Raw genomic sequence first — 11,898 nt, 5'->3', positions numbered from 1 at the left:
GTTGGACTGACCTGAGATCCTGGCCTTGGCCGTGCCACGCAGGGATGCAAAGGCTGATGGGGTGGTAATAAGCCCCAAGATTTCCCAGGGAGTGGATTGAGTAGCTGGGTTGTACTGGATGCAAAGGATCAGGGAGAGGCAAGGTAAGCCTCGGAGCCCCAGAAAGAGGCTGTCAGCCCCAGAAAGAGGCTGGTGGGTGTTGCAGGATCAGGAAGCAGAGAGAGGTGAGGGCAGGGCGGGGTCCAGAGGCAGTGCTCCTGGGGTCCAAGGAAGGCACCAAGCCAGTGCGGGTGAACAGGGTCAAGAATCAGCAGTGGCTCCCCAGGTGTCTGGGGCCCCAAGACTAGGAAAGGCACAGGGGCCCGCTGGTGGGTGTTGCAGGATCAGGAAGCAGAGAGAGGTGAGGGCAGGGCGGGGTCCAGAGGCAGTGCTCCTGGGGTCCAAGGAAGGCACCAAGCCAGTGCGGGTGAACAGGGTCAAGAATCAGCAGTGGCTCCCCAGGTGTCTGGGGCCCCAAGACTAGGAAAGGCACAGGGCCCAAGCTAGGAGTCGAGAACAGGGGGAGATGGAAGGGTGAGCATGGCTGGAGGAGTCAAGGCACTGAGGGCTGCAGGGTAGACTTACCCCAAGAGAGGCCTGAGGGCAGGAGAGCGGGCCGGGAGAGTTAGCCAGTGGTGCAGGTCCGGGAAGCAGGGAGAGGTGAGGGCGGGGCCAGGTCCCGCGGAAGCAGTGCTCCTGGGGCCCAAGGAAGGCACCAAGCTGGCCTGGTCGAAAACGATCAGGAAGCACACCAGTTCCCCAGGTGTCTGGGGACCCAAGACCAGGAATGGCACAGGGCCCAAACCAGGAGCAGAGAACAGCTGTGGAGATGGAAGGGTGAATGAGGCCGGGGGAGTCAATGCGCAGAAGGCTCCCCGATGGACCCACCCCGAGAGGCCTGAGGATAGGGTAGAAGGCCCGAGAGTTAGCGGGTGGTGCAGGTCCGGGGAAGCAGAGCAGAAAATCATTTTTATACCCCCTCCCCTTTGGCACCTCCCATAATCACTCCCCACTGGAGTTCATACATTCTGTCATTTGTGTTAAGGCCAATTATGTAAAGTTAGTGTCCGCAGATGCCCCTCAGTGCAAATTCATCCACTGGGATCTAGTCAGCCTATCTAGAGTCCCTCCCTTTAAGAAGATCAACTCTTCCTCACCCAGCAGTAATCAGCTGCTAATAGTTCTTCGACTAAGATTGGGGCCCTCTATTCATTTCCACAGTTCTGTGATGGATTTTTGTCTGCCAAAGTTTGCATAGGTCTTGTACATGCTGACACCATTGCTATGGGTTCCTATGAGAAGGGTCCCGGGAGCCTGTAGGACTATTTCTGTGTGATAAAAGACTATTTATAGTAAAATCAAAACCTAGAAATACTTAGGACTAAGTCCAACCCCAGATTTGAAAAGTGTTATATGGAACTCACAAAGCTTGCTGAGAACAGTTAAAATTAGAGAGAAATATGATTTTCCATGATCTGGCAACTCAAGATAACACTTCTGTCCAGGATGGTCAGTGGGTTCAAGGGAAGTTCAAAGAAGTCAGAAAGCTTTAAAAAATAAAAATTAGCAAGATCATTCTAAATACATACAGAAACTTAAAGTATGTAGAATGGCCAAACAACCTTGAAAACTTAGCACTTACTTAGAATAGCTAACACTATTTGGTTTTAATATTTATTGTAGGAAAGTTATTGTAATCATAAGTAATAGAGTAGCATAGACTTCATATTCACACATATATGGATAGGTAAGAACTGAGAAATAGAGCTCAAACAAGTCAGTGAAAAAAGGATATTTGTCTCAATAAATGATGGGGTGAAATTGTGTATCCACATATAAAAAAAATCAAGATTTTATATGTACTCTAATATATACTCTGATCAACTCAAATGATTCATGGATCTAAGCACTAAGAAGCAGCTAAAAAACCTTTCTAAAGAGAGATGGGAGGAAATCCATGTCATCATGTATTATTTAAAGATTTCTTAGATATGACACCAAAATCATAAGCCATAATGGAAGAAATTGCTACATTGGATTCAATCAAAATTTATCTGTTCCTTTGTAGACACTCTTAGGAGTATTAGAGGCGAATCCCAGCCAGAAAGGCAATAATTCTAAAACATATATTTGTTAAATTATTATTGCTGCCAAACATAATGAAGTCTGAAAAGAAGAAAAAAAAACAGAAAATTGAAGATAAAATATGTGGGGCTGGAGAGATGGCTAAGTGGTTAAGAGCACTGGCTGCTCTTGCAGAGGACTGGGTTTGATTCCCAGCACACCTATGATAGCTAACAACTGTCTATAACTCCAGTTCCAGGGGAATCCAATGCCCTCTTCTGACCTCCATGGGTACTGCAAAACACGACAGGCATATACTTACATGCAGGCAATACACTCACACACATAAAAATAAAATATTTTTTTAAGTAAGAAAACGTGATGAGATGAAGGAGCTTGTGCCAAGGGCTTGGTGACTCCCCTAATTCAGTTGGGTTGGCAGCTGTTCTCCAACCAATGTCTGGGCACCCTGCATCCCTTCCAGCTCTTCCTCCCTCCCTCCCTCCCTCCCTCCCTCCCGATAGTCCAGTAGTTACTATGCTCCTGCAGGTGGGAACCTGGGAAGAGACATGAGTGACCAAGGTTGGCTGCACCTGCTCGGGAGCAAGGAGTGGCAGGAGCTGGCCTCGCTCCCAATGAGCAGCACTGCGGTGACTGTATCATCCAGCCTGTCACCTCCATCCCACACACTGGAGAGGAAGGTCCCAGTAGGGAGATTGTCATCTCTTAGGTCCTCCCCTTGAGCAGCCCCACAGTGGGGAAGGAGGGATGGATTTTCTCATCCCCGGCTGGGCACAGCACATCAGCCCAGAAGCTGGTGGCTTTCAGGAGGGGAGACCCCCACAGCTGGTGGCTCTGGGTACTTGTGACAGTCCATCTTTGCCTGGGTGACTGTTCCTGTACCCTCAGGAATATGATATAAAGTAGCAAATAAAAACACCCTGACAGGCTGAGACAAAGAACAGAAGAGAGAAAATAGGTTCTGTTTTAATATCTCTTTAAGGCACCACTTCCACAGAAGAGAGAAAATATTTTCTATTTTAATATCTTTTTAAGAGCCTGTTTCCCAGTTTTAAAAAATTTAAATGAACCCCAGATTTTAATTTTCCTCTTGGTCCCTGAAATGATATAGTTGATCCTGATGTCGTTAAATGAATTCTTGAGACAAACCGGGATGTTTCTTAATAGTCACATTTCAGAGTCCTGCCTGTTCAGGAGCAAGTCTGTGAGAGCCGGAGAGGGTTAGATGCCTTCAGGAACCCACAGGGCTCCTCCTGCTCAGTAATTATTCCTGCCTTGCCCCAGGTCGTCATCACTGCCCCTTCTTTATGACCTCTAACCCTAGAGGCCATGCAGCTGACCAAGGAAGACCAACGTGGATCCTCGGCAGCTCTTGAGAGACCCACAGCGTCCACACCCTGCGTGCGCTGAGCCTCTAGAGGATGCGTATTTATTGGAGCCCCTGCACACAGACAAGACTGGGCAATCCTGAGAATTTCATTATAGGACCAGTCCTGAGTCAGAGACTGGCTGCTGTGACCATATAAGGTTCCAGCTGCTCTGCACAGATGTGGGAGGAGCTTGCAGCTGCAAATGGGGGTGAGGCAGGGAGGGGGCTGAGGCTCAGCCCATGTATCGCTGCTTTTCCTGTGTCCTCTCTTACAGCTTCTGTGTCCTGACCCATCTCTCCTCTCAGAACTACTTCTAGGGAGAAACCAACATAGGAAGCCAAGCATCATGCTTGAAGAACTCTGTCTAGTAATGTAAAGGTCAACCATTCTAAAACAGAGTGAACTTGTGCCCTTGCCCAGGTGTCAGCTAGTGGCTGTTGTGGTAACTGGCAGCAGTTAGGTGCAGAATGGATCCTGAATCTGCCCCAGTCCAGAGAGGCTGGGAGCATGAGGGAGCTGCCCTGCACACTGAGAGGCAGATCCCACCACACAGAGCATTGTTTCTAGAGATGTGGGGTCCAAAGGAATGAGTCTACACTAATGAGATGGAGACTTTCATAAAAAACTTGGATTTAGCGGGACATGGTGGTGCAGGCCTGTAGTCCCAGCACTTGGGAGGCAGAGGCAGGCGGATCTCTGTGAGTTCAAGGCCAGCCTGGTCTACATAGTGAGTTCCAGGACAGCTGGAGCTACGGGAGACCCTGCTTCAAAAAGACAAAAAACAAAACAAAACAAAAAAAACAAAACTTGGATTGTAGGGCAGTTAAGAGCACTGGATGCTCTTACAGAAGACCTGGGTTCGAATCCCAGTACTCACATGGCAACTAACAACTGTCTGTAACTTCATTTCTGGGGGACCTGATGTCCTCTTCTGTCTTCCACAGGCACTGCAGGACATGGGTGCATTTACACACATGCAAGCAATACATTCATACACATAAAATAAAAATAATTAAAAAAAAACTTGGATTGCTTGCTTTTTTCAAAACGCTTGTAACTGTACATCCAAACACACACACACACACACACACACACACACACTCACACACACACACACACACGTGCACAAACACACACACACTTTAAAGGGATTATAAATTCTTCCAGAATGAAGCTCTGTTGTTTTCAGTCACACTCTGTCCTAGTTTGCTTTCTATTGCTGTGATAAAACACTCTGACCAAAACTACCTTGGGGAGGAAAGGGTTTATCTGACGCACATGTCCTGATCACAGTTCATCCTTGAGGGAAGCCAGGGCAGGAAGTCAAGACCTCCACAAAGTCCTTCCCTTCCCAGTGCATAACATGCTTCTGAGGCTGGACGCTGGAGTTGCCCCATTGTGCCTCTTGGACCTCCTGTGGTGGGTGTGGACTGGCTCTCTGGAACTGTAGGTCATGCCTCACTCAGAGCAGGAACAGGATCTCAGAAGAGAGTCTTGATTTGGGACTCTGGTTGAGGGTCTCTCTAAGCGAAGAAAATAATTCAAGCACAAATGTTGACAAGGAGGACTGTGGGTCCCTAGACAAAACAAAAAGCAGGAATAGGAACTTGTGGGGTGGAGGAGGACTTGATAGGGCTGAGAGGGAGACAGTGAGGGGCAGGGTCCCAGAATGCAATGTGTGTGTGTGTGCATTGCCAAAGAACAGGTGTGATCAGCAAAATGGAGTGAGACCAACACTGCTGTCCTTGTATGAAGGACCCTCTGTGTGCCATTGCCAGCCTCCCCCTCCCCAGAAGAGATTGAGAGACAGTCTCCACAGGCCATTGGGGCTCCCCTTGGGGATGCCCCCTTCCTTACTGAGGTGTTAACCTCTTTAGGAATTCTTTTCAGGGCCAGTTTTCTTGACCTGTTTATCCACTAACTGAATGACAGGACATCTCCATACTATCTAGAAAACCAAAGCTCAGAATTAAGAACTTGAAGCTGCCCATGGCCACAGTGTCCAGGTTCTAAATTTGAGGTTTTAGAGCTCTGGAGAAGCAGCTGGGGCACACTGTCAGAGGCATAATATGGTCAGGGGCTGCCACTGAGGTGTTATCCTAGAGCCAGAGATTAGTCCAAGTCTGGCTGTTGGAGGAGGGTTGGTGTCTCGGCACTCAGACACTGAGCTGCCTCAGTAGGCACCTGAGCTGAGAGTCACCACCTCACCCTGGGCAGTAGGAATCTCTCACCCTGGGTGGTAGGTCTCCACATCTTCACCAGCGTGGAGCAGGTGGAACTGGAGATTATCCACTGCCTCAGAGTTAATGGTGGTCAGGGCTCGGATTTGAACCCAGGCAGTTAGGCCTGCCGGGTAGGCACTGAGCCCCAGCACCGCCTAGACCGTGAGCCCTGACGCTTTCTGGGATGTTCCCATTGTTGGGAGTGTCTGCACGGTCCTGTCGATCCGCATCCTTCCCTGCATACTGGGAAGACAAGGATGGTTCCCAAATGGATTTTCAGCTCTCCTTAAAGTTTACTTGTGAGGAACTCTTTTCATTGTTACATAGTTCTCAAGGGTTTCTTGAGTCCCTCCCCTGTCTTTTTGTCTCTTGTGTATGTGTGATGCATGTGAGCGTGTATGTGCCTGTGTGCATTCGTGTCTGTGAGTGAAGGCCTGGGTGTGTCATACTGTGCACAGAGAGGTCAGGGGACAACCTCTGTGTCAGTCCTCTCTTCCACTTGACTGGAGACAGAGTCTCTGTTGTTTTGCTGTCCTGTTTACAGGCTAACTGGCTGCAAAGCTCTCAGGGACCAAGGCCCCCCACCCCAGTCTCCATCTCTCCTTAGCGACACTGGGGATATAGGCTTATGTTGTTTCCTCTGGCTTTACATGGGAGGATTCAAACTTGGGTCTTCACACTTGCACAGCAAGCATTTTACCCTCTGAGTGGTTTCCCCAGCCTTGATTTGGTTTTCTTTTCCTTTACTATCAGATCATTCTTCCTTGGTCCTCAGAGGACAGAGGGAAGCTAAGCTCTAGAGTGTACCACTCCTTCAACAGGCCAAGGCCTGCCTCACCTGGGGATGCCTTCAGAGGGCTAGCTAAATGCTTCAGGTTAGACTTTTCCCGTAAGGCAGGGTGCAGTATGTTGCTAATGAAAACAACGTCTAATTTGGTGATGAAAGACACATAGAGTGCACATTTCCCGATTTATTTTCAGAAGCTGTGTTATGCAATTAACATTCGTGTGCATTAGAATGAAACCTCCTTCAATGAGTCCACTGTCTAAGCGTCTTACCCAGGGTCCTTTTTCTGGTCTCCAGTTTTACGGGAGCCCTATACAGTCCGTGTGGAGGACCAGAAAACCATGAGAGGCAATGTCGCAGTCTTCAAGTGCATTATCCCCTCCTCGGTGGAGGCGTACATCACTGTCATCTCGTGGGAGAAGGATACTATCTCTCTTGTCTCAGGTAAGCTGAGCATCATGGGGGAAAGGCCTGGCTGAGTGTCGCTGGGGAAGGGCCCGGCGCTGCCCTCCACAAAGGTTATTTCACGGGTGGAATCTGGCCTCAGTTTCTGTGTTTGACATAATTAAGAATTAGCATGTCTGGGATGATTCTGCATTATAAATTAGCCTGATGTCATGCACGGGTAGGGCGCCATATATGCTAATATTCAGTGGTTTGGTTCCCATTATGTTTGGAGAATTGACTGATGGATGGAAATTAGTTACTTGTGCTGTATGTATAGCCCTGACGTCTATGGGAAAATTATGATTTTATTTCTGCTCTTAAAAACAAACAAGTTGATTCCGTGTCTCTGAGATACTTAAGCAATACAAGTTCGACTGTTTGAAACTGGGACATGGAAAACAGGGTGTGGTTTCTGTTCTGCTGGTCCCTTCAGATGCGCTGGGGTTTATGTTGTGTTCCTGACCTTGGACTCACCATTTCTATTAAGGATGTATACTTAAACCAGAAATATATGTGTGTATGGAATAACTTCTAGGCCTATATAGGGTGTTAGAAAACTACAAACTGACTCAGTCTGCAAGAGATTGCAATTTATCCATCTCTTGCAGCATTAAAGCTGGCTTTTCACCCTGTGTTCTTGACCTGGAAAGCAAAGCCTCCTGGACACTGAGGTTTCGTGTCTTATACCTCTTTTGACAGTGACTCCTGGCATCCTTAAAAATGTGTTCTTGCCTGTGGCTTGTACACTTGTCTAGACACAGGTTCCTAGCCTGATATCAGGAATGGCCTCAATCTTGTGAAGTGGACCTCAAAACCAATTAGAAAGTGGTTGGATACTCCCATAACATCCGTGCCACAATTGCCCCAGTGGACTATCTTGCCAGACCAGTTGTTGTTGTGGCTGGCAGGATTCGCAGCTGGTCTAGATGGTGATCACCCCTCTCTCCCAGTAGCAGGCATAGCATCTTCTACACAATGAAAGCTACTCAGACGAAGTTTGCCTGGGAATGAATTATGATGCGTTCACAGTGTGTTCAGATGCACATGAAAACAGTTGATTTTCTCTCTCGGTAGTCTTCCTGCAGTGGGGCAAGAACCTGCAGGAATATATGTACACACACACACACACGCACACACGCACACACACACACACACACACACTCTTCAATGTATTTTTCACTTGTAACAACCCCTCAGTTCATGGAGACCAGCTGTAACCCAGCCTTCAAGGAGACACGTGGTTTTGTTTCTAGCTTCCTGACAGATAATGATCTGCCTGAGATCTGATATCACTATAAAGGATAAAAGGAGCCATTGAAAAGAACCACATGAAAATCCAGATCCACTGTCATGACAGTACATTGAAGGGATGTAGGCTATAACCAAAGCTTTTTAAGTTGTTTTCTAAATTTATATTGTCTTTTTTGTTTGTTTTCAGTCCTGGGGAAGGAATTTAGGGACTCACACATGCTATATTTGGACCCACTTCCCTGGTCCTGGATCTTCAGGGCATCCCAGGCTGCAAGGTGGAAAATCTGTCCCAGGAGGCGTTCCTCCCTGGAGTAGATCAGTGGGTTGAGTAGCAGGTTCTCTCCACCAAGAGAAGGGTGATCAGATAAATCAGGCATGGTAGGGAACTGGCATCGACTTCCATAGCGGTGAGCTCAGAGAGCTGATGGCGTTCTGGATCAGCTTCCAGAAGACAGGAGCCCTGGAGACCAGGAGGGACCCAAAGACAGCATGAGGCCACCACTAAGATGCCCACTGAGGATCCTGGCAAGTTGTCTGCCTGAGAGGGGCAGCCTGGCTTCCAGGGTGATGCTAGGGAGCTCATTCTTAAGGTCCTGGGCTGCTTGGGGATGGACAGAGCAGCCAAAGTCATCTCTGAGTACATGGGCAGCTGAACCCTGAACTTCCTGGGGTCCCCCATCTCTACCTCCTATTTTTCCCCCAGGAGTGGTGGGATCACAGATATATACTACCACATCCAGCTTTGTGTGGGTTCTGGGGATCTGAACTCAGGACCTCATACTTTCCGGTCAGTTCTTTACTGAGCCATCTCCCCAACCCCTCTAAATTGTTTTTCAGTAAAAGAAAAATTGAAATGCTGGTGTATCCATGAATGAGGTAATGAAATGACACTGTCACACAGCTCACTGGTGTCACCTTTCATTTTGACTGAGAAAGCAGCCCCAAAGCACAAATTCTTGTCTGCTGGACTGGAATGTAGGTATCCTGATGCTTACTGCGTGTTGGGCTGAACACCACCTTCTCTCAAGGTGGCCTGGGGAGTTCTCAGGAAAGAAATCGTGTTTCCCCTTCCTCATCCAGCTTATGGGGTTCCCAGTTAGGATGTGACTGAGTTAATGTCTCTTGAATTATCTGTAGAGAATACTTGGCAGCCTATAAGCAGGAATCTTGTAATTGCCCCCAAGGAAGGAAGGGTCAGTTGTGGTCTGATGGCCAATGGCTGTGGTCTGGGCATCTCCAGCCCTGCTTACTGCACCTTTGCCATCAGATTCAGCTGCAGACCATAGTGGGGGATTCTGTGTGTGCAGGTCAGGTGCGCACTGCTCTGACATTCTCATAAACATGATGGACACGCTGCCTTCTTACCAAAGAAAAGGAGCTAGGAGGAATGAGAGCCTTGGGACTGCCTTCCCGGATCACAGGGAGAACCTGGGGGCTGCCTGTGTGGGTCACTCGGAGAGCCATGGGGACTACCTGTGTGGGTCACGGGACGGCCATGGAACTGCCTGCCAACCTTAGGTGTCCTTTGTCTCTCCTCTGGTCCTGGGCACCAGTAAGTCTCTAGACTATCAGAGTATCAATGTGGCCCCGTGAAAGTGCCAGGTTTGGCTAGTGGAGAGCGTGGAGCCAATGCTGCTGAGACCCCGAGGTGTCACTGTACAGAACGCTGACTCCTCCCTTCCTCGTGGGTTTTGTTCGCGGTCCCATGCAGCATTGCTTCCCAGTTAAGGAGGCGTTTCTGTTTCTGTTGATGAAGTTGTGAGAGTCCCCGGGGACCCAGCCACATTAACACCAAAGATACAGCCAGGGGGCACAGACCTGGAAAACAGAAAAGGCGGGAAGTGCCAGGTTTGGCTAGTGGAGAGCGTGGAGCCAATGCTGCTGAGACCCCCAGATGTCACTGTACAGAACGGTGACTCCTCCCTTCCTCGTGGGTTTTGTTCGCGGTCCCATGGAGCATTGCTTCCCAGTTAAGGAGGCGTTTCTGTTTCTGTTGATAAAGTTGTGAGAGTCCCCGGGGACTCAGCCACATTAACATCAAAGGTACAGCCAGGGGGTACAGACCTGGAAAACAGAAAAGGCGGACATTTTACTGTCTCCCAGCTACCGCCTCTGCCTGGCAGGGGCCCCATTTTCTGTAGACTGTTGCCTAGACGAAGACCTCCGTTAGGGATGATTCAAGAGGTTTGCCTGCTAGGATCCGTGAGTGCAGGTCCGAGGACGACTCTTCCCTCCTGCATTTGGGATGAAAGGAGTGGTTTTCTGTGTCTGTGAAATAGGAAGGGACGAAGCCGTTTGCCTGCTAGGATCCGTGAGTGCAGGTCCGAGGACGACTCTTCCCTCCTTCATTTGGGATGAAAGGAGTGGTTTTCTGTGTCTGTGAAATAGGAAGGGACGGAAGCAGGCGGTGCGGTGGAGCCTTTGTGTGGAGCTGGGGTCTAACTCAGGTCTGGATGTTGTAGATAACCCGGGAGGTGGCTCTGAGCAGCAGCTCCTGCCTGCACACCTCAGCGGTGGTGGTTTCTGTCCCAGAGAGATTAGAGAGTGCCACCCGTTGCTAGTGCAGCATGGTGCAGTGGTTGGAGATTGCACAATGCTGCAGGTCGCGTGAAACCAGAGAGGGTTCCAGAAAAGGGGCAGTTATTTAAGAAAATTTTGCATTTAGAAAGGAAGGGGGGACTTAAGCGTATTTTAGCAGCGAGGGTTCAACGTAGCTTGCATGCAGTCCATTCTCACACGCACAACGCATATCTCTCTCCCCGGCTATACCATGCATGTGGAGAGATGCCGAGGTCAGGAGCTATACCGAGATGGAGGCACTGGGGTGTGCATGCTTAGGCTGTCACCCTAAGCTGTTGACACCCAGAATGTTCTGGAGTCAAGGGGACGCTGATGCCATCATTCATGTGCTATAGAGGAGGAAGCTGAGGTCATCCGAAAGCCTGGTGTTTGACTTCAAGAGGCAGGAGCCACAGAAGGGAAGCAGCATTCCTTTGGGTAAGGCAGAAATTTGTAGAATGGATGAAAACTGTGAGCAAAGCATTTCCAGATCCGTGTTTTACCCACGCACCGTCTAACCTGTACTTACAGTGGCTTTTAGCAAGCAGTAATCTGGTTCACAACACAGAAAGTGACCTTGGCACAGGGGCAGGCGATAGGCTGGAACCCACAGGGTGGGGAGATGTAATGTTTTTGCCACACTGTGGCTGGAGAGTGAGCTAAGTGAGCAGTGGGTTTCCTGGCAATGTTTGCAGGACTAGAGGGGAGTACTCTTTCATTTTAAAGCTGCTAGTTACGGCCTAACTTGGCCAGCTAATTCTGTGGCTCACTGACCTGGGCGTCTGTGCTCTATGGCCATCCAAAGCAATTGGAATCCGGCTGCTTGTGATTCTTCAGGGCTCCCAGTGAGCCTGCGGTCTGGTCATGTGTGGTTGGCAGCTGGGCCTGATGCTCCCAAGCAACTCCAGGAGGCCTGAAGGACCACAGACAGGAAAGCAGTGGCCTTCCAAGAGGAAGACCCCCATGCCCACACTGGGAGCCGAGGGTCCCAAACCACCAAAGTGGAGACAGACGCAGGAAATGAATGTACTGCCGGTATTTTTGCAGAAGAAAAAGGGAAGAGGAACAGATTAGCAGATTTAGCCCAGGGAGTCTCAGGTATGGTCGAGGCACCTATGGCCATCCAAAGCAATTGGAA

General features: G+C 49.2%; 1 protein-coding gene across 1 annotated transcript in view; it reads left to right on the top strand.

The window, feature by feature from the left end:
- Dscam (DS cell adhesion molecule) overlaps window positions 1–11,898 on the top strand; it is a 625,182-nt gene that overhangs the window by 34,053 nt on the left and 579,231 nt on the right. Inside the window, exon 3 of the mRNA XM_008826928.2 lies at window positions 6,801–6,947. Coding sequence (XP_008825150.1) covers window positions 6,801–6,947 — 147 coding nt within the window. The remainder of the gene's footprint in view (window positions 1–6,800; window positions 6,948–11,898) is intronic.

This window comes from Nannospalax galili, unplaced genomic scaffold (genome assembly GCF_000622305.1).
Source record: "Nannospalax galili isolate Female #2095 unplaced genomic scaffold, S.galili_v1.0 scaffold192, whole genome shotgun sequence".
NCBI classification, from domain to species: Eukaryota; Metazoa; Chordata; class Mammalia; order Rodentia; family Spalacidae; genus Nannospalax; species Nannospalax galili.
This window is presented reverse-complemented; position numbering and strand designations above follow the sequence as displayed.